Here is a 23,636-nt window from a genome sequence, read left to right on the forward strand (position 1 = left end):
CAGCTGTTGCATAACTACAACCCCCAGCATGCACAGACAGTCAAAGGGCATGCTGATAGTGGTAGTTTTGCAACAGCTGGAGGTTTGTCCCCCGCCCCCATGTGAAAGTACAGGGTACATTCACACGGGCGGGGGTTTACAGCGAGTTTCTCGCTGAAAGTTTGAGATGCAGCAAATTTTCCGCTGCAGTTCCAACTCCCAGCCGGAAACTCGCTGTAAACCCCCGCCCATGTGAATGTACCCTAAAAACACTACACTACACTATAACACAAAATAAAGGGTAAAACACTACATATACATATACACCTACACAGTTACCCCCCCTTCCCTAAATAAAAATAAAAAACAACTGCAAAACAACTTCCAGTATTGCCGGACAGCCATTGACTGTCCAGGCATGCTGGGAGTTTTGCAACAGCTGGAGACACCCTGTTTAACCCCTTAAGGACGCAGGACGTAAATGTACGTCCTGGTGAGGTGGTACTTAATGCACCAGGACGTACATTTACGTCCTAAGCATAACCGCGGGCATCGGAGCGATGCCCGTGTCATGCGCGGCTGATCCCGGCTGCTGATCGCAGCCAGGGACCCGCCGGCAATGGCCGACGCCCGCGATCTCGCGGGCGTCCGCCATTAACCCCTCAGGTGCCGGGATCAATACAGATCCCGGCATCTGCGGCAGTTCGCGATTAAAATGAACGATCGGATCGCCCGCAGCGCTGCTGCGGGGATCCGATCATTCATAACGCCGCACGGAGGTCCCCTCACCTTCCTCCGTGCGGCTCCCGGCGTCTCCTGCTCTGGTCTGTGATCGAGCAGACCAGAGCAGGAGATGACCGATAATACTGATCTGTTCTATGTCCTATACATAGAACAGATCAGTATTAGCAATCATGGTATTGCTATGAATAGTCCCCTATGGGGACTATTCAAGTGTAAAAAAAAATGTAAAAAAATGTAAAAGTAAAAGTAAAAAAAAAGTCCCCTCCCCCAATAAAAAAGTAAAACATCCGTTTTTTCCTATTTTACCCCCAAAAAGCGTAAAAAACATTTTTTATAAACATATTTGGTATCGCCGCGAGCGTAAATGTCCGAACTATTAAAATAAAATGTTAATGATCCCGTACGGTGAACGGCGTGAACGAAAAAAAATTTAAAAAGTCCAAAATTCCTACTTTTTTAATACATTTTATTTAAAAAAAATTATAAAAAATGTATTAAAAGTTTTTTATATACAAATGTGGTATCAAAAAAAAGTACAGATCATGGCGCAAAAAATGAGCCCCCATACCGCCGCTTATACGGAAAAATAAAAAAGTTATAGGTCATCAAATTAAAGGGATTATAAACGTACTAATTTGGTTAAAAAGTTTGTGATTTTTTTTAAGCGCAACAATAATATAAAAGTATATAATAATGGGTATCATTTTAATCGTATTGACCCTCAGAATAAAGAACACATGTCATTTTTACCAGAAATTGTACGGCGTGAAAACAAAACCTTCCAAAATTAGCAAAATTGCGTTTTTCGTTTTAATTTCCCCACAAAAATAGTGTTTTTTGGTTGCGCCATACATTTTATGATATAATGAGTGATGTCATTACAAAGGACAACTGATCGCGCAAAAAACAAGCCCTCATACTAGTCTGTGGATGAAAATATAAAAGAGTTATGATTTTTAGAAGGCGAGGAGGAAAAAATGAAAACGTAAAAATTAAATTGTCTGAGTCTTAAGGCCAAAATGGGCTGAGTCCTTAAGGGGTTAAGAAACACTGCCGTAGGGTAATTTTGGTATTGGAGGCAAGTGTAATTCTTGCATCCGGGTCCATCCCTATGCAAATCCCTAATTTAGGCCCAAATGCGTATGGCGCGCTCTCACTTCGGCGCCTTGCCTAACAAATTTTGTGGGGCTTTTTCTCCTTTTACCCCTTATGAAAAGGTAAGGTTTGGTCTACTCCAGCATGTTATTGTAAAAAAAAAAAAAATTTTTACACTAACATGCTGGTGTTGCCTCATACTTTTCATTTTCACAAGAGGTAAATGGAAAAAAAGACCCCCAAAATTTGGAACGCAATTTCTTCTGAGTACGGAAATACCCCATATGTGGACATAAAATGCTCTGAGGGCGCACAACAAGGCTCAGGAGTGAGAGAGCGCCATGTACATATGAGGATTGGCACAGGGGTGTCTGATCGTTACAGCGGTTCTGACATAAATGCAAAAAAAAAAAAAAAGCAGCAAAAAAAATACACCCACATGTAACCCCATTTTGGAAACTACACCCCTCACGAAAAGGGTACAGTGAGCCTTAACACCCCACAGGTGTTTGACAAATTTTTAAGGACCCAGACAATTTTTACTGTAGGACCCCGCCATTTTTTGCACATCTGACCACTGTCACTTTAAACATTAATAACTCTGGGATGCGTTTACCTTTCATTCTGATTCGGAGATTGTTTTTTCGTGATATATTCTACTTTATGTTAGGGGTAAAATTTTGTCTATACTTGCATCATTTCTTGGTGAAAAATTCCCAAATTTGATGAAAAAATTGAAAATGTTGCATTTTTTTTTTTACTTTGAAGCTCTCTGCTTATAAGGAAAATGAATATTCAAAATAAATTATATATTGATTCACATATACAATATGTCTACTTTATGTTGGTATCATAAAATTGACATGTTTTTACTTTTGGAAGACATCAGAGGGCTTCAGAGTTCAGCAGCAATTTTCCAATTTTTCACAAAATTTTCAAAATCGAAATTTCTCAGGGACCAGTTCTGTTTTGAAGTGGATTTCAAGGGCCTTCATATTAGAAATACCCCATAAATGACCCCATTATAAAAACTGCACCCCTCAAAGTATTCAAAATGACATTCAAAAGGTTTGTTAACCCTTTAGGTGTTTCACAGGAATAGCAGCAAATTGAAGGAGAAAATTCAAAATCTTCATTTTTTAGACTCGCATGTTCTTGTAGACCCAGTTATTGAATTTTTACCAATGGTAAAAGGAGAGAAACCTTCCTAAAATGTGTAACCCAATTTCTCTCGAGTAATAAAATACCTCATATGTGTATGTCAAGTGTTCGGCGGGCACAGTAGAGGGCTCAAAAGGGAAGGAGCTACAGTGGGATTTTGGAGAGTGAGTTTTTCTGAAATGGTTTTTGGGGGGCATGTCACAGCATGAATACAGGGGTCTATAAACAGTAGCCCTCCAGCTGTTGCAAAACTACAACTCCCAGCATGTACTGATCGCAGAAGGCCATGCTGGGAGATGTAGTTATGCAACAGCTGGAGGTGCGCAACTACAACTCCCAGCATGCCAAGACAGCTGTTTGCTGTTTGGGCATGCTGGGATTTGCAGTTTTGCAACATCTGGAGGGCTACAGTTTAGAGTCCACTGCAGTGATCTCCAAACTGTGGCCCTCCAGATGTTGCAAAACTACAAATCCCAGCATGCCCAGACAGCAAGCTGCTGTGTGGGCATGCTAGGAGTTGTAGTTTTGCAAGATCTAGAGGGCTACAGTTTTGAGATCACTGTGCAGTGGACTCTAAATTGTAGACCTCCAGCTGTTGCAAAACTACAACTCCCAGCATGCCCAAACAGCTGTCTGGACATGCTGGTAGTTGTAGTTTTGCAACATCTCGAGGGCTACTGTTTATAGACCCCTGTATAGTGGTGTCAAACTGTAATCCTCCTGATGTTGCTAGGCAACTAACCGGCTTCCGTAGGATCCAGGGAGCCAGCCGCACGACATCGCCACCCGCCGATCACTGTCGCCCACAGCCTCCGCAGATCGGTAAGTGACCTTCGGCGCCATTCCCTGTCGGTTTTCCCATCCTGCCCCGCCTATTGTGGGTGGGCAGAACGGGGAAACTGAAAGTAACCCCCCCCCGCCCCGATCTACCATTGTTTGTAGCGTCTATACGACCAAAAGCAGGGATAGCAGGGGTGGCACCCCTGCCACCTCACTCCTATCCTTTTAAGGGGTTCGTCGGTGTCTTGGACAAACGTGATCCCCCTTATATTTCGGGTCACCATAGACTTACATAGCACTTTACATCAATATATGGGGTATTTCCATACTCAGGAGAAAAAGCCTCCCAAAATTTCTTCTATTACCCCTTGTGAAAATGAAAAAATTGGGTTAACAATCAGCCTTTTAGTGAAAAAAATAAAATTTTTCATTTTCACGTCCAACTTTTGTGGAAATTTGTCAAACACCTGTGGGGTGTAAAGGCTCACTGTACCCCTTGTTACGTGCCTTGGGAGGTGTAGTTTCCCAAATAGTGTGCCATGTGGAGCTTTTTTTTTTTACTGTTCTGGCACCATAGGGGCTTCCTAAATGAGACATGCCCCCCAAAAACCATTTTAGCAAAATGTTCTTTCCAAAAGCAAAACGTGGCTCCTTCAGAGCACTTTACGTCCACACCTGGGGTATTTCCATACTTAGAAGAAATGGGGTCACAAATTTTGGGGGTCATTTTCTCCTATTACCTCTTGTAAAAATTGTAAATTTTGGAAAAAAACGGCATTTTTGTGAAAAAAATTATTTTCATTTACACATTCAACTTTACTGAAAAGTCGTCAAACACCTGTGAGGTGTTAAGGCTCACTGTACACCTTAGTACATGCCTTGAGGGATGTAGTTTCCAAAATAGCATGCCATGTGTTCTTTTTTTTTTTTTTGCTTTTATGGCACCATAGGGGCTTCCTAAATGAGACATGCCCCCCCCCCCCCAAAAAAAAAAAAAAACATTTCAGCAAAATTCCATTGTCGCTCCTTCCCTTCTGAGCCCGCTAGTGCACCCACAGAGCACTTTACGTTCACATATGAGGTATTTCATTACTCAAGAGAAATTAGGTTACACATTTTGGGGGGCTTTTTCTCCATTTACCCCTTGTAAAAATTCAAAAACTGGGTCTACAAGAACATGTTAGTGTAGCAAAATGGAGATTTTTAATTTTCTCCTTCACTTTGCTGCTATTCCTGTGAAACACCTAAAGGGTTAACACACTTTCTGAATGTCATTTTGAATGCTTGGGGGGGGGGGGGGATGCAGTTTTTATAACTGGGTCATTTATGGGGTCTTTCTAATATGAAGACCCCTCAAATCCACTTCAACACTGAACTGGTCCCTGAAAAATTCCGATTTTGAAAATCTTGTGAAAAATTGAAAAATTGCTGCTGAACTTTGAAGTCCCCTGATGTCTTCCGAAAGTAAAAACATGTCAACTTCATGATGTAAACATAAAGTAGACATATTGTATATGCAAATCAATATATACCGTAATTTATTTGGTATGTCTATTTTCCTTACAAGCAGAGCGCTACAAAGTTAGAAAAATGCTAAATTTTTGAATTTTTCATGACATTTTTAAATTTTTCACCAAGAAATGATGCAAGTATCGACAAAAATTTACCACTATGTTAAAGTAGAATATGTCACGAAAAAACTATCTCGGAATCAAATTCATAAGTAAAAGCATCCCAGAGTTATTAATGCTTAAAGTGACAGTGGTACAATGTGCAAAAAATGCTCTGGTCCTTAAAGGTGAAAATGGGCTTGGTCCTTAAGGGATTAACCTCTTAAGGACATAGGACGTTCTCTAACGTCCCCGCTACCTGGGCTTTAATGCTCAAGGACGTTAGAGAACTTCCTGTTGTATTTCCGGTCTCTGCCGCGCGCCGGGCAGAGATCGGAACGGCATGTCTGCTGAAATCTTTCAGCAGGCATGCCGTGCAAATGCCGAGGGGGGTCCCGGGACCCCCGCATGTCGGCGATCGCCGGAGATCGCTTGCGAAATCACGCAAGCGATCTTCAGCGATTCGGGTCATTCGGGTCACTTGTGACCCGATGACCTGGAAATAAATGGTGATCGGCGGTGTACAATTCACCGCCAATCACCTACCGTTGCTGGGGAGCGGTGACAATACTGTCACCGCCCCAGCAACGCTGCTATTGGCTGGTGATCGTCCAGCCAATAGCAGAGCGGCAGAGGAGGGGTTAACGGCTCCTTCCCGCTGCTGGACCCGCTGTTTTGGTTCAGTCAGCGGGTGCAGCAGCAGGAAGAGGACCGTTGATTCCCCCTTCAGAGCTCCGGAGCCCCCTCAGGAGCCTTAGAATAGGGTGTGATCATTTTAGGGACAGGTAGGAGTTTAAATAGTAAAAAAAAAAAGTACCCTCCCTCCCCCCCTGACAGGTCCCCCAGGGTCCTATTAGTGTCTGATCCCTGACCCCGGGTCCTATTAGGGGTTCAGGGAGCTGCGTGTGCCACCCCTTTTTTTTTTTGGCCGCAGCTTTTATTTTTTAATTAAAAAAAAATCCCCCCCCCCCTGACCCCTTAATAGGTCCCCCAGGGTCCTATTAGGGTCTGATCCCTTACCCAGGGTCCTATTAGGGGTTCAGGGAGCTGCGTTTGCCACCCCTTTTTTTTTTTCTATTACTGTTCTACACTTTGTACACCAAACACCACAGACTACATACTTACCCTCCCCCCCCACCGTAGAAAAAAGGCGATGGCCCGCCGGGCATTTTCGGCAGTGGAGGCTTACGCTTTTTTAGCCTCCGACTCCGAATCTGCCAGTGAGGACGATGAAGATCCAACATTTTTGTGTTCTTCATCGCCCTCCTCATCATCTAGTAGTGATGATGAGTCCCCTGAACGGCGGCGGAGACGCCGCCAGGCGAGGCCACGCACCCCCCATGAAAGTGACCCAGTGGCCGACACTAGTATGGGTGGCAATGCCGCTCGTAATAGGAGTCCCAGACATGTGCACCGGAGCCCCCTTCCGATGACCCTGTCTGGAGCCCCCCAGAGGATTATCAGCCACGGATTCCTGAGTTTGTTGGCGACTCAGGAATCTGGATTGACACGGCTGGGTTCACTGATCTGGACTTTTTAAAGTTTTTTTTTTCAGTGACAGCCTGGTCAATCTAATGGTGGAGCAAACGAACTTGTACGCCCAGCAGTTCATTGCCCACCACGCCAATTCGTTTTTGGCCAGGCCCAATGAATGGCACGCCATTGATGCAGCGGAAATGAGGACATTTTGGGGCTGCATATGGGCCTGGTCAAAAAACCAAGTGCTCGTCATTACTGGAGCGGGACATCCTATACCAGACCTCGCTTTACAGTATGGCGATGACACGGAAATGGTATGAGGCCATTCGGAAATGCCTGCATTATGCAGATAATGAGGCATGTCTACCCTGAGGTGATCCCGCCCATGACTGGCTTTACAAAGTGAGGCCGGTCATCGATCACTTTGGGGCCAAATTTTTGGAGGCCTACGTACCGCTCAGGGACCTCTCGGTAGATGAGTCTCTCATCAGTTTTAAGGGGAGACTCATCTTCAGACAGTATATTCCCTTGAAGCGGGCGTGGTATGGTGTGAAGCTCTATAAATTTTGTGAGAGTACCTCCGGGTACACTCTCAAGTTTAGAGTGTATGAGGGACCAGATTCCCGTATTGAACTCCCAGATTTCTCCCCCACTCTGGGTGTTAGCGGGAAAATCATTTGAGACCTTATGTACCCATTGTTGGATAAGGGTTACCACGTGTACGTGGACAACTTTTATATCAGCATCCCTCTGTTCACATCCCTTTCCGCCAGATCCACGTCCGCTTGTGGGACCGTGCGGAAGAACCAGAGAGGCCTCCCTCTAAATTTTGTTAAGACGCCTATCCCCAAGGGTGAGTCCCGTGCCCTGACCCATGATAACCTGTTGTTGGTGAAGTATAAGGATAAGAGGGATGTCCTTATACTCACCCCTATTCATGGGAATGGCAGCACCCCTGTCCCTGTGCAAGGTACCATGGGACCGGTCCTCAAGCCCGATTGTATTCTGGACTACAATCGGTATATGGGGTGAGTTGATCTCTCAGATCAAGTCCTCAAGCCATATAATGCCATGCGGAAAACACGGGCATGGTACAAAAATGTTGCGGTCTACATGGTACAGGTTGCCATGTACAACGCTTTTGTACTATCCCAGTACGCTGGCAACACAGGGACATTCCTGCAGTACCAAGAAGAAGTCCTAAGGTTCCTGATCTTTGCTGACCGGGAAAGAGCAGGCCGGACTTCCCAAGGGTCTGGAGTTATAGGCGCCAGGATCGTCCCAGGCCAACACTTTCCAGGTGAGGTCCCCCCCCCCCCCCCAGTGGAAAGAAGGGACGATCCCAGAAAAAATGCAGAGTGTGTTTCAGGAAGGGGATTCGGAAGGACACCACATATCAGTGTGACACTTGCCCAGATAATCCGGGCCTCTGCATAAACTGCTTCAGGTAGTATCACACTTCCATGGAGCCCTAAATTTTCCTGTTTCAGTTTAATTTTCCATAATTTGACCAATGTACCAAGTCCAGAGTACATTCCAAAATTTTACCCCCATAAATCACTAAATTGCCCCAAAAAACCTGAAAAAAAAAAAAACCTGATAAGACCTCTGGGGGTGTTTTTTCAAAAATGGGTCATAGGTCACTGAGTCACTATCATCGGGGACTTTTTATGTTGCCTCAAATGCGCAGCGCTCTCTCTCCACCTGAGCGGGTGCGCATTTGAGGCAACAGGTTAGGGACGGCCATACACATCACATTCCCAGAATGATGACTCGGAGCATAGGGTTTGGGGCGGGCATATTTTTTTTAGTTTTGGCTGTGCTCTGGGTCATCATTCTGGGAACATATCCTATTTTATTATTATATTATTTTCTGGCCCAGTGTACCCCATATTACGGGCCACTGTACCCCACCTGTCTACCCCAGTTATGGCCTGTTGTCCCCCATAGTGTTCCCCTATTTTAGGGCTCAGTGCTCCCCACCCATTAACGCTCCTTGAGGGGGGGGGTCCCACATCCTGGCTGCTATAATAAGCTCAAGGCCCCTGACTGACCTCCCACTCCAAGACCTGGTGTGCACCCGCGGAGCGAAAATCATCAAAAATTAAAGGGTACCTCTCATCAAATAAACTTTTGATATATTTTAGATTAATGAATGTTGAATAACTTTCCAATAGCATGTTAATGAAAAATATGCTTCTTTCTATTGTATTTTTCCCGATCAGTCCTGTCAGCAAGCATTTCTGACTCATGCTGGAGTCCTAAACACTCAGAGCTGCCAGCCTGCTTTGTTCACAGCCAAACAGGCTGTGATCAATGCAGGCTGGCAGCTCTGAGTGTTCTCCTTTGTGAACAAAGCAGACTGGCAGCTCGTAGTGTTTAGGACTCCAGCATGAGTCTGAAATGCTTGCTGCCAGGACTGGTAGGGAGACCCCTAGTGGTCATTTCTTCAAAGTGGAAAATTAAATAGAAAGAAGCACATTTTTTAATAACATGCAATTGTAAAGTTATTCTGCATACATTAATCTATAATATATGAAAAGTTTTTTTGATGAGAGGTACCCTTTAAGGTATGTCCTTACTCCAAAGAAATGTATTTACAAATTTTGGGGGGTATTTTCTGCTATTAACCCTTGCAAAAATGTCAAATTTGGGGGGAAACACATTTTAGTGAAAAAAAATAAAAAAAATTTTACATATGCAAAAGTTGTAAAACCCCTGTGGGGTATTAAGGCTCACTTTACCCCTTGTTACATTCCTCAAGGGGTCTAGTTTCCAAAATGGTATGACATGTGGGGGGTATTTTGCTGTCCTGGCACCATAGGGGCTTCCTAAATGCGACATGTCCCCCCCATTTCAGCAAAGTTTGAAAATGTGACTCCTTCTCTTCTGAGCATTGTGGCGCTTCAGCAGTGCACTAGACGTCCACTTATGGGGTACCTACATACTCAGAAGAGATGGGGTTACAAATTTTTTTTTCCTACTATTAACCCTTGCAAAAATGGGAAATTTGTGGGGAAACCCACATTTTAGTGAAAACAAAAATATTTTTTCTATGTATGCAAAAGTCGTGAAATCCCTGTGGGGTATTAAGGTTCACTTTACCCCTTGTTACTTTCCCCAAGGGGTCTAGTTTCCAAAATATAATGCCATGTGTTTTTTTTTTGTTGCTGTCCTGGCACCATAGGGGCTTCCTAAATGCGGCATGCCCCCAGAGCAAAATTTGCTTCCAAAAAGCCTAATGTGACTCCTCCTCTTCTGAGACCTCTAGTGCGCCAGCAGAGCACTTTTCACCCCCATATGGGGTGTTTTCTGAATCGGGAGAAATTGGGCTTCAAATTTTTGGGGGGTATTTTCTGCTTTAACCCTTTGTAAAAATGTTAAATTTTTGCGAAAACAAGCATTTTAGTTAACATTTTTTATTTTTTGGTTACATATGCATGGGGTATTAAGGTTCACTTTACCCCTTGTTACCTTCCCCAAGGGGTCTAGTTTCCAAAATATAATGCCATGTGGTTTTTTGCTGTCCTGGAACCCTAGGGGCTTCCTAAAGGTGACATGCCCCCCAAAAACCATTTCAGAAAAATGTTCTCTCCAAAATCCTGTTGTTGCTCCTTCCCTTCTGAGCCCTCTACTGCATCCGCTGAACAATTAACACAGACATATGAGGTATGTGCTTACTGGAGAGAAATTGGGCTACAAATACCAGTAAAAATTTTCTCCTTTTACCCCTTGCAAAAATTCAAAAATTGGGTCTGCAAGAAAATGCCAGTGTAAAAAATGAAGATTTTAAAATTTCTCCTTCACTTCACTGCTATTCCTGTGAAACACCTAAAGGGTTAAAACACTTACTGAATGTCATTTTGAATACTTTGGGGGGTGTAGTTTTTATAATGGGGTCATTTGGGGGGGGGTATTTCTAATATGAAGACCCTTCAAATCCACTTCAAAACTGAACTGGTCACTGAAAAAAAGTGATTTTGAAAATTTTGTGAAAAATTTGAAAATTGCTGCTGAGCTTTGAAGCCCTCTGATGTCTTCCAAAAGTAAAAACTCATCAATTTTATGATGCAGTCATAAAGTAGACATATTGTATATGTGATCCCAAATTTTTTTTATTTTGAATATCAATTTTACTTACAAGCAGAGAGCTTCAAAGTTAGAAAAATGAAAAATTTTCATTTTTTTCATCAAATTTCGTGATTTTTTACCATGAAATGATGCAAGTTACCATAAAATGTTACCACTATGTTAAAGTAGAATATGTCACGAAAAAACAATCTCGGAATCAGAATGATAAGTAAAAGCATTCCAGAGCTATTAATGTTTAAAGTGACAGTGGTCAGAATTGCAAAAAACGCTCCGGTCCTAAGGTGTAAAATGGCCCGGTCCTTAAGGGGTTAATGGGGAGTTGAAACACCATGGTCACTGTATAAATCTCCATACTGAGAAATGACAAGATGGTTATAGGCCCAATGGCCTATTTGGGGGACAGGAGAACCCTAGATTTATTTATGTGAAAATGGAATGTGTCCAGGATATACCACAAGTGCCCCGACCCGGCAGGGGACACCAACAAAAAAAAATGTTTTAAGTTGAGTAGGTGACATCCTTAGAGCTAGTTTCAAATGGAGCCACCCATTTGAGAAAACAAACTAAACAGTTAAAAAAATGGCAGGAAATGAAACAACCCATGGAGAGACAAAAATTGTAAAAATATTATAATCTGCTTAACTTAAAGGGGTTATCCAGGAAAAAAAATTTTTTATATGTCAACTGGCTCCAGAAAGTTAAAAAGATTTGTAAATTACTTCTATTAAAAAAATCGTAATCCTTTCAGTACTTATGAGCTGCTAAAGTTGAATTGTTCTTTTCTGTCTAAGTGCTCTCTGATGACACGTGTCTCGGGAGCTGTCCAGAGTAGAAGCAAATTCCCATAAGAACTGCATAGAGCAGAATAGGTTTCCTATGGGGATTTGCTTCTACGCTGGACAGCTCTCGAGACTTCAGCAGCTGAATTTTTGATAATTATTGGAAGGATTAAGATTTTTTAATAGAAGTAATTTACAAATCTGTTTAACTTTCTGGAGCCAGTTGATCTAAAAAAAAAAAAAAGTTTTTTCATGGAATACCCCTTTAATGGCACCAGTTGATTTAAAAATGAAATTAAACGCAATTCCACCAGAGTACTCCTTTAATTGGCAGCATATGGCGGAACTGCTGGGTACTGTAGACCATTGCTTGTAGTACACCAATATATACCGTACGTTTTGAAAGTCAAAGCATGTAACAATTATAGGCAATTATTTACATATACGTTATATAGTCCTATAAGGGAGTTGTTCTTCCAACCCCTTTTACATGGCAGTCAAAGAAAGCAGGTGACACTGGAGAAAAGAAAGAAGCAGTTTTAAAATGTTCTGTTAGCTTTGTTTTCATATGCTAAATAATCACCCCAATGGTCTTTTTTGACCTTTGAGGGTCAAACAAAATAAATAAAAATATACATAAAATAACTAAGAGACAGAGATGTATTATCAAATTAACAACAGACTGTGACGCAATAAAAAAAAACTAAAAAAACAAAACATCTGGTTTAGGGTAATACTATATGACTTTATAAATATTTTTAACTATATGCATATATTGAAAAAAGATAGCAAAAGTATATATACTGTGGGATTTCACTCTGGGGTTAGCTCTGAAATCATCCTTGACACAGCCACAGGACACATTTCTACTTCATTCAGCAGGCAAACAACAATGCTTTATGCAAATCTGGATCCTCACCAGCTTTATTAGATAGGTTGCAGGATAAACAAAGACAAAACACAAAAAAACAAAATCCTAGGCCGTCTAGCCACTGACTGCACAATACAGCATGCCCTGACTATCAACTGGAGGGTTTTTCACTGCCAGTTAAAACATGCATCCTGCAACCTTTTACTCACTGCTCACACACAGGATTTGCAGCCTCATGCCTTTTGTTCTCAGACATCCTTGTCTGTCTCATACAGGAGAATAAACACTTCACCTGTGTTACCACAAGTTGTCACAGTCCACTTCACTGTTGTGGATCACTCGCAGCACCTGGCTGTGTGCTCCTTGCAAGGAACCCTGCCTCTCCCACACAGCCACATTGCTGTCTTCTGGGGAGAGTCCAGACTACACTTCCTTCCTGCTGTTCTGTGTTGATTAGGCACATGATGAGTGTCTCTGCTAGCTTACCTAGGATAAAGGACTGGGAAAAAAAAAACCTTTCATTGCCCTCAAACTTGCCTCAATGCCACAATACATATACAATTATAACATTTAAGCTGGCATTATCCACAAAAAATGCAACAAAAAAAGTTACAGTTTTAAAACTAACAAGTACTAAAAAAGGCTAAACAGCGACTGGTCCTTAATGACATCCCTGTATCCTGCACTGTTGCATGCTGTAACTGTTTCTAGAGGGAGGGGTCCTATAGGGGCCACGCATATGCCCAAGCCACCTCCTTTTATAAAGCCAGTGTGCATCCCCATTTCTGTAAACCTCCAATCCCTGCTAGACACCACCTTTATGAGAGCACACCCAGTCTTCCTGTGGTGCCAGAGCAACATGGTGTACCTACACAGCAAAGGTTCTTGATTATTCTCCTGTGAGCCTGACTTTCTGACCTGAGCCGAAGATATCCTGACCCTGCATTTTCCTGATCCCTTGTACCTGCTTGACTCTCCAGAGTACGACCCGGATTGTCCACCACCCCTGAACTTTCATCTAGTCTGCAACATCTGGCTCGATTTGAGCTTCTTAGCTCTGCTGCTCCATAGACTCTATGCTGCTATACCACCATTTTAGCTCTTCTACTCTGTATTCTTCCTTGCTAAACTAATCTCCAATTTCAGCTACACCTGCTGCTTGTATCCCTGGTGATTAGCACCAGTATGTTATAGCCTGCTTGGCCAGGTTCCACCTAACAGGGACCACTCATGCGGTAGTGTCCTTGTATCTCCCCTACATCAGAGGTCCAGCTTCCATATCCAGAAGCGAGATAAAGAGTGAAAACCAGTGGCACAGCGTGTCCACACCCGTTGGGGCGTTACAGAAAATGTCTTAACTGCACTGGTAATGGCTGCTGCTGAATAAGCAAAGCTTACTTTTGCCTGCTTTGGTAATAACCTGTTGCCTTCAATGCTGCCCCAACATAAATATTCATCCTTCCTTCTCAGCAGGTTATAAACTGAAGGGGGCAGGGTTATCGGCCTTAACTGGCAGGAGAAAGCACTGCCTCCAGTGCAGTTAAGAAGAAATTTGCATACTAACAAAAAGATGCATATCTCCTGAATGGCTGCACTGATTATCACCTGGTATTACAGGTAATTTCAGGATATTATGGGTGACCCTGCTATTAGTTTTCCTTTACAGTAAGTAAATGGCACCCCTCAGGTGCATTGGTATCTGTCCTACAACTGATCCAGCATTGTACCATGGTATCCTAAGAAAAAGAAACCATGACAGAGCCTAAATTCATTCCTTATACAGTATGTAAACGCAGCTTTTGTGCCCATTTTAGGGTGCGTTCACACGGCAGTCTGTTCCCTTTTTTTTTTGGTCCCCGTTTTTTTTTTATCCCTGTTTTGTTTCCTTTTTTGCAGGCTGTAAACGGATTCAAAACGGTTTAAAAAAAATCCCATTCAAGTCAATGGGATGTTTTTACAATCCGTTTGCACACGTATGCACTCATTTCCGTTTTTTTGATGGCAGACAAAATGGCACATGCAGAATTTTTTCTTCCATCCAAAAAACGGAAGAAAAAATGGATACAGTAAATTTAACATTGAAGTCTATGGAAAAGAGATGAGCTTTTAATGTCATCTGTTTGTATCCGTTTTTTCAATCCGTTTTTACTTTTGAGCATGTTCAGAACAAAAAAAATGTGGTTTATTAACTGAACAAAACGGATCCAAATGGCTACAAATGGATAAAATCCATTTGCAGCCGTTATTGTCCGTTTTTTTTAAGTCCGTTTTAAATTTTGACGGGAGAAGAACGGAACAGGTCTAGACGGCTGTGTGAATGCAGCCTAACATATACAATGGCTAATTTTATTTGTGGGCTTTACAGCTATGTTATTTACAAACAGAAAAAAATACAGTTAAAGTTGTTAATGATCATATCAAAAATTATTGTATGTTTTTTTTTTTTTACTATATTACCTCTCCCTGATATGAACAGCTCTATGAATGTTTCCCAATTTACAGTAGATTTCAAGTTTGAAAACATTTTATAGAGGTAGTAAAAGGACACCAGAACATCTTTTGGGTTTCGACACACATATATAATCTGGAAAAAAAAGAAAGAAAATCAATCACCATTTTGGGGTTCCTATATCTTAAATGCATTTAGTTATTCTTTTTTGCATCTAACATTGTTGCCGTTCACGTTGTTAGAAAAGAAGGTACTGTAATTGGCATACCGTATATTACATTTTATTTTATGTACATTTTATTTTCCCTTTTTTTTTTTTTTTTTTATACTTTTTACTAGTCCCAAAAGGGGACTGACAGGGATCAGCAGATCACTGATATACTAGTGCAGTGTATTCTGCCTGTCAGCATAACACTGGCAAGCAAGATATCTGGTCATGTTTTGCAGCATGGCCTGGTACACAGACATCCATGGCAGGCCTGAAGACCCCAGACTGCCATGGAAACCCATGGGACCCAGCAATCATGTTGCCAGGAAGCTAATGAGGGTAAGCAGCGTGCAGGCACTCTCCACATGCAGCGTTCATGATTGACTACAGCATGTGAAGGGTTAAAAATGTAAGAGGTTATCTGGCCAAAATCAATTTTACATAAATTTATGTATCTGTATAAGCGCAGGTATGCCATATACTTGCATTTTCGATTCTGCCTGTGTCGTCTCTGAGGGTATGATCACACAATGGAATTTCCGTGCAGCAGAGTGCTATTGATATCAATGGGATTCTGCTGCGCTTTACATATGGAGGAATTTCTGAGATGTTTCTGCTGCAGAAATCCCAAATCCGGAGTCCTAAGAAAGAATAGACATGTTTATTCTTTCTGTGGAGTCCAGATGGAAATGCATTGCCATCTTTGAAACAGTGCATTTCCGAGCGGTCCTAGTGCCAGCATGTTCTGCCGATGCTCCACTATGGTGGGAATGTCTATGCGGAAATTTTCCGTTTGGACATTCTCCCTTCTGAACAGTCTTAATGTTGTCTCCTAACAGCCGCCTAATGTAGACTTCTTGTCACCACAGAAGGCTTGGCCAGCTTGTGTATATGAATTCAGGCCGACCCCCTGAGTGGTGACTAAGTTGGATCTTCACTTTTCCATCCTGTGTCATCTTCATGCTGCCCCTTTGCAGGTTCCTGCCCCTGTGCTGTAATGAGCCTGTCATATTCACACTTCCTCTTTAGAATTATATGGACAGCTTTATATTTTCCATAAATATTCAATTAACTAAATGCCACGGCCGTCAGAAGTGACAGACGTGATTCAGATAACAGAAAGCACACTAACTTAGCAAAAGACCTGTGCCTTGAACCTCTGAGGCCACTTTGCCGATTGAATATATATAGAAAATATGAAATTGTCTAAATAATTCTAAGGAGGAGGTGCGAACATGGCTGGTTCATCACAAGAGTTGGGTGGGAACTTGCATAGGGGCAGCAGACATATAACAGGATGGAGGAGTGAAGATTCAAATTGGTCACCACTCTGGCTAGCTAGCATTTATACACCGGAGCTGGCCACGCTCCCTGTGGTTACATTTTGTCTGTACTAAGTGGCTGTTACAGACAACACAAAAAGACTGGTATGCTGTCAGGCAATGTTTACACTGTGGAATCAATGGGGCTCTGCTGCTATGGAATCTCCGTGTGGAATTTTTCTGCAGAATTCCACGCGGAAATTCCGTCGTGAGATCAACAGCCTTAGACACAACACAGACAGATTTGAGAATTTAAGTATATGGTATACTTGGTAATCTTACACCAGTACATTGATTTATGTGAAGTTGACTTTGTCTGGATAACCCCTTTAGGTAGAATAGTCGCTCCTCTTTATGTTATCCTTCGTTGCACAGATTGGTCCGAAGAAAACCTCTTAGTTTAAGATCCATTAATGTAGAAAAGTTGAATCTGGCACAGCAGGAATTAGCAGTTTAAACATCCTTTTTTACTGTAACCAAAAATAAAAACTACATGCAGCATAAAACAAAGGCAACCTAGTCTGACATGTTTCAGATCACTATCCTTAGGGTAGGGTAACATGTGCCACATTTTCTACAGCTGATTTTGCTACGCACAGACTTCAAAGAAAATTGGTCATCCCGTTCACCCACACTAAACCCAATGCACTGGGTTATAGGGCTTGTGAACAGGAGACTGATGCGGGGTCTCTGACTAACATACGTACCTTCAGTCCGGTGCCTGTTCCCTCAGAAGGTCAGCTTCTTTCTTCGCTGAATTCCGCACTGGAGGCGGGCCCGCCGGCTGAATTTGAATATTCATGGGCGCTGGTCACGTAACCAGGGCCACATGAATATTAAAATTCAGCCGGCGGGCCCGCCTCCGGTGCAGAATTCAGCAAAGAAAGAAGCCAACCTTCTGAGGGAACAGGCACCGGACTGAAGGTACGTATGTTAGTCAGAGACCCCGCATCAGTCTCCTGTTCACAAGCCCTATAACCCAGTGCATTGGGTTTAATGTGAGTGAACGGGATGACCATTTTCCTTTCAATGGGTAGAAAATTACGCAGCAAAAAAAATGCAGCCAAATATGACACATGTGACCTAACCCTCAATCTACAATTAAGTATATTAATACAAAACTTGCCAGACTAGGTCATCACTGTTTCATGTTACCTTACTGTACACCTAACAATTCTGCTACATTATACACCTAAAATATAGTGCCATGTGTATACTGAAACAGCTCTACTGTAATGTACATAACTAATATTCACATACAAATCACAAAAAAAGAGAGTGCTGGAAGTAAAACTATCATACAGTGCCTAAAAAGCACCATACAGTGGCTGAATAATACTGGTATGCACATAAAAATATATTCAGCAACTATATTGGCATGCAATGAGTGCACAGGTACTCATACACATACATATGCGCAAAGTATTAATACACATACATAAGAATGGCCACTTACTGCTCACTGGTATGTGGAAACAGTATCAGGGAAAGCCTATGGTTGCTATTAGAGATGAGCGAACTTACAGTAAATTCGATTCGTCACGAACTTCTCGGCTCGGCAGTTGATGACTTATCCTGCCTAAATTAGTTCAGCTTTCAGGTGCTCCCGTGGGCTGGAAAAGGTGGATACAGTCCTAGAAGACTCTTTCCTAGGACTGTATCCACCTTTTCCAGCCCACCGGAGCATCAGAAAGCTGAACTAGTTTATGCAGGATAAGACATCAACTGCCGAGCCGAGAGGTTCGTGACGAATCGAATTTACTGTAAGTTCGCTCATCTCTAGTTGCTATATCTGTATCATTATATAAGACACTGCATGGGAAATTATATAGTAGTATAGACATAGTTACCTTTGACAGTGCATAATTTAAAAAAATAGAAATATATTTATTTTTCTGCTTGTCAAAAACTATTCAAAGACCTATATTAAGCAATGTATAATGTATGCCTGGATTTTTGTTTCATAGTCATCCAACTATAAAAAAAAACTGTATAAGGCTGGGTTCACACCACGTTTTGTTAACTACGGTTCCCATATACGGCTGGGAGGAGGGGGGGGCGGGGCTTAATCGTGGCGCCCGCACTCAGCCGTATTCGGGAACCGTATTTAATGCATGTCTATGAGCCGACCGGAGTGAACCTCAGCATCCGGTCGGCTTCGTTTTCGGCCGTATGCGGTTTCCCGACCGCAGGCAAAAACATGGTCGACCGCGTTTTTGCCTGCGATCGGGAAACCGCATACGGCCGAAAACCGACCGGAGGCTGCGGTTCACTCCGGTCGGCTCATAGACTTGCATTAAATACGGTTCCCGAATACGGCTGAGTGCGGGCGCTGCGATTAAGCCCCGCCCCTCCTCCTCCCAGCCATATACGGGAACCGTAGTTAACAAAACGTGGTGTGAACCCAGCCTAAGACAATACTTATGTGAATTACTTTTCCCATCCTGAACTTCAGATCCCTTGGCATTAGATAATGAGGCAGGTGAGATGTAAAGAGACGAGGAGATGGACGGCTTGTAACGTCAACATTCTTAGAATTGAGGTTATATTCAATCCATGGCATTCTATCTAGGTTCTCAATTTGTTCTGTTCCATTTCTATGGCCTTCATTAAATATTAGGCTTAAAATTTGTTGTGTCCAAACTGTGCCTGCAAAAAAAGGTTAAACAGAAGTTTTTACTATCCTTACTTATAATTAAAAAGTTGTATAAAAGGTTTAGCCAAGTGGTTATGACAAACGTTATTTAGATAAAAGCAACATTTTCCTAGAGCAGGATTTTCCCCTTTGTTTCTGACTAGTGTGCAGTGACATTTCTGTGCGGAATTCGGCGGAAGAATTCAGCCAGAGATCCAACTGAAATGTACTGCACATTGATTTCAATGGGATTCTGCAGTACCATTCAGACAGCAGAATTTCCATGGTGGCCATTCAAATCCGCCCATGTGAATGAGCCCTTAGGGTCTATTCACACAGCAGACTTTCCGCTTGTGAAATTCCCCCTCAAATTAAAGCCCATAGACCTCTATGGGATTCTGCACTCCCATTCACACTGAAATTCCACTTGAAAACATTTTTTTAAAATCAACTGGTGCTAGAAGGTTAAACAGATTTGTAAATTCCTTCTATTAAAAAATCTTAATCCTTTCAGTACTTATCAGCTGCTGTATGCTTCAGAGGAATTTGTGAAGTTCTTTTCAGTCGGACCACAGTGCTCTCTGCTGACACCTCTGTTCATGTCAGGTACTGTCCAGAGCAGGAGAGGTTTGCTATGGGGATTTGCTCCTATTCTGGACAGTTCCTGACACGGACAGAAGTGTCAGCAGAGAGCACTGTGGACACTCTGGAGCATGCAACAGCTGATAAGAACTGGTAGGATTAAGATTTTTTTTAATAGAAGTAATTTACAAATTTGCTAATCTTTCTGGCACCAGTTCATTTGAGTACCCCTTTAACCCGTTAAGGACACAGGGCATACCTGTACGCCCAGAGTCCGCTACTTTTCAATAACACAGGGCCAAAAAATGAGCCCTCATACCGCCCCGTACACAGAAAAATGAAAAAGTTATAGGGGTCAGCAGATGACAATTTTCAACGTATATTTTCCTGCATGTAGTTATGATTTTTTCCAGAAGTACGACAAAATCAAACCTATATAAGTAGGGTATCATTTTAATCATATGGACCTACAGAATAAAGAGAAACAGAAGCCTCCAAAAGTTACAAAATGTTTTTTTTTCTTAAATTTTGTCGCACAATGATTTTTTTTCTCCGTTTTGTCATAGATTTTTGGGTAAAATTACTGAAGTCATTACAAAGTGGAATTGGTGGCGCAAAAAATAAGCCATAATATGGATTTTTAGGTGCAAAATTGAAAGAGTTATGATTTTTTAAAGGTAAGGAGGAAAAAATGAAAGTGCAAAAACGGAAAAACCCCTGGTCCTTAAGGGGTTAAAGCCAGAATGACAAGTCTTTAGTGTTAGTCTTCTAAACTTTAGGCTGGTTGTGCTTTGAAACAACATTCCCAGTCTGCTTACACAGCTCTCTTGTCTTTGCAACTAGGTTCACATTATATTTTTAGGCATTTAAAAAAAAACAAAAAAAAACGTGTCCGTGCAATTGCAGAAAATTTGCATCGGTTTTTGCTAAATTAATGTGCTCTATGTAAGTCTACGGGATTGTGATTATCTGTGCACACAGTATATAAAGGGCATATTTTTTTGCATTCACAAAAAGAAATTATGGAAAGTGGGGAGCATAGGCAACCACGTTCCCATAAGCCTACACAGAGCACATTAATTTAGCAAAAAAAGACATAAATTTTCCACAATTTTACAGGCATATTTTTTTTTATTAAAATATGCTTAAAAAAACACTGTGTAAACATAGCCTGCCATTGCTTTTGAGCATCAAATCCATCATTTATTCAAATGCTAATGAAAAATAAAGATATAAAGTTGTAAAACTAAAAAACAAACAAAAAAATAGTTTAAATTTGGTATTGCTGTAACTGTACTAACCCAGAGAATTAAAAGAGATATCCCATGGAATAAAAATTATCCCCTATGTGCAGGATAGAGGATACGTTTCAGATCGCAGGGGGTCCAAGCGCTGGGGCTCCCTGCGATCTCCTGTATGGAGTGGCAAGTCACGACCTCTGCCTGAAGCGGGGGCCGCTACGGCCCCTCCATATATCTCTGTGGGAGAGCCGTTCAGCTACCTTTGGCTCTGCTATAGAGATATATCGAGGGGACATGGCAGCCCTTCTCTTCGGGCGGGGGTCATGACGTGCCGCTCCAGGGGAGAGCCGGGCTCCATACAGAAGATCGCGGAGGGGCCCCAGTGTTTGGACCCCGCGATCTATAAATTATCTTCTATCCTGCAGATAGGGGATATGATTTATTCCATGAGACTACTCCTTTAATTTCTAATGTTATTTTTACTGCATTTTCCTAAACCCCTCCCCCTGCTCCAAAAAAAACTTTGTTAATAAGCTATAGAAACCCCCAAATGGAGCTATAGTATTAAAAAAGGTACATTTTGTCCAACCGAAAAAAGTTCTGTATAGCTATAAAATAAAAGTGTTATCAAGGCCCAAGATACATGCGGGGGGAGAGGTTAATTATTCTTACACAGCTATTTCATACAAATGTTTATCTATAGACTTACCGGACTTTGGGAAGGTAACCAGAAACACATCACCATCCCTAATTTCCATATGTTCTATAGCATCTATGACTTCAGGTGATGTCACACTGCTCTCAAAGTAGATGCCTTTATGTTTATAACAGAAATAATTCAGGGCTTCCTCAAGTGCCATTCTGTCCATTATCGCTTCCTCAAGCCTAAAAATGCATAATGTTTATATATTTGTTAGTATAGGTTAAAAACAACAGAATTAATGCATATGTTTCATTACCTTTTAGGCAAATGTGTTTACTCCAATCAGATAAAGCCGTAATAGGTTTATTGAGTAGAAAAGGTCAGATTATGCTTATTTATATATAACTGATTTAACCTTTAATCTTGTCCTTTTTGGAACAATATCAGAATGCTTTGCCCTAGTCATCTGAATTAGATTTGTTAAGCAAGATCTATTAATTATTAATGAACTTTGAACTAAAATGGATTTATAAAGCATAACCTTCTTAATGCACTGATAAAGTTCAACTTAAAGGGATACTCCAGTGGAAAAAGTTTTTTTTTTTAACCCCTTAAGGACCAGGCCATTTTACACCTTAGGACCAGAGCGTTTTTTTGCACATCTGATCATTGTCACTTTAAACATTTATAACTCTGGAATGCTTTTAGTTATCATTCTGATTCCGAGACTGTTTATTCGTGACATATTCTACTTTAACATAGTGGTAAAATTGTATGGTAACTTGCATCCTTTCTTGGTGAAAATTCCCAAAATTTGATGAAAAATTTGAAAATTTTGCATTTTTCTAACTTTGACGCTCTCTCTGTGTAGGGAAAATGCATATTCAAAATATTTTTTTTTTATTCACATATACAATATGTCTACTTTATGTTTGCATCATAAAGTTGACATGTTTTTACTTTTGGAATACATCAGAGGGCTTCAAAGTTCAGCAGCAGTTTTCCAATTTTTCACAACATTTTCTAAATCAGAATTTTTCAGGGACCAGTTCAGTTTTGAAGTGGATTTGAAGGGCCTTCATATTAGAAATACCCCACAAATTCCCCCATTATAAAAACTGCACCCCCCAAAGTATTCAAAATGACATTCAGTCAGCGTTTTAACCCTTTAGGTGTTTCACAGGAATAGCAGCAAAGTGAAGGAGAAAATTCCCAATCTTCATTTTTTACACTCGCATGTTCTTGTAGACCCAATTTTTGAATTTTTACAAGGGGTAAAAGGAGAAAATTCATACTTATATTTGTAGCCCAATTTCTCTCGAGTAAACACATACCTCATATGTCTATGTAAAGTGTTCGGCGGGCGCAGTAGAGGGCTCAGAAGCGAAGGAGCGACAAGGGGATTTTGGAGAGTACTTTTTTTTAAATGGTTTTTGGGGGGCATGTTGCATTTAGGAAGCCCCTATGGTGCCAGAACAGCAAAAAAAAAAAAAAAAAAACACATGCCATACCATTTTGGAAACTAGACCCCTTGAGGAACGTAAAAAGGAATAAAGCAAGCCTTAATACCCCACAGGGGTTTCACGACTTTTGCATATGTAAAAATTTTTTAAAAAATGTCATTAAAATGTGTGTCCCCCCCCCCCCCCCAAATTTCACATTTTTGCAAGGGTTAATAGCAGAGAAGACCCCCCCAAAATTTGTAACCCCATCTCTTCTGAGTATGGAAATACCCCATGTGTGGACGTCAAGTGCTCTGCTGGCACACTACAATGCTCAGAAGAGAAGGAGCACCATTGAGCTTTTGGGAAAAAAATTGTTTGGAATGGAAGTCAGGGGCCATGTGCGTTTACAAAGCCCCCCGTGGTGCCAGAACAGTGGATCCCCCACATGTGACCCTATTTTGGAAACTACACCCCTCACAGAATTTAATAAGGGGTGCAGTGAGTATTTACACCCCACTGGC

General features: G+C 41.6%; 1 protein-coding gene across 4 annotated transcripts in view; it reads right to left on the reverse strand.

Moving 5' to 3' along the window:
• The window catches only part of LOC130362241 (amine sulfotransferase-like), a 70,948-nt gene that overhangs the window by 36,794 nt on the left and 10,518 nt on the right, over positions 1 to 23,636 (reverse strand). For 3 of the 4 annotated variants that reach the window (XM_056566401.1, XM_056566399.1, XM_056566402.1), the window contains exons 2-4: positions 21,737 to 21,912; positions 19,004 to 19,218; positions 15,048 to 15,174 (exon numbers count right to left, since the gene is read on the reverse strand). In XM_056566401.1, coding sequence (XP_056422376.1) covers positions 15,048 to 15,174; positions 19,004 to 19,218; positions 21,737 to 21,896 — 502 coding nt within the window. In that variant the 5' untranslated portion in view covers positions 21,897 to 21,912. Of the gene's footprint in view, positions 1 to 15,047; positions 15,175 to 19,003; positions 19,219 to 21,736; positions 21,913 to 21,986; positions 22,030 to 23,636 lie in introns of those variants that run through there. The other variant, XM_056566400.1, reaches the window with a different exon arrangement.

This window comes from Hyla sarda, chromosome 3 (genome assembly GCF_029499605.1).
Source record: "Hyla sarda isolate aHylSar1 chromosome 3, aHylSar1.hap1, whole genome shotgun sequence".
Taxonomy (NCBI): Eukaryota; Metazoa; Chordata; class Amphibia; order Anura; family Hylidae; genus Hyla; species Hyla sarda.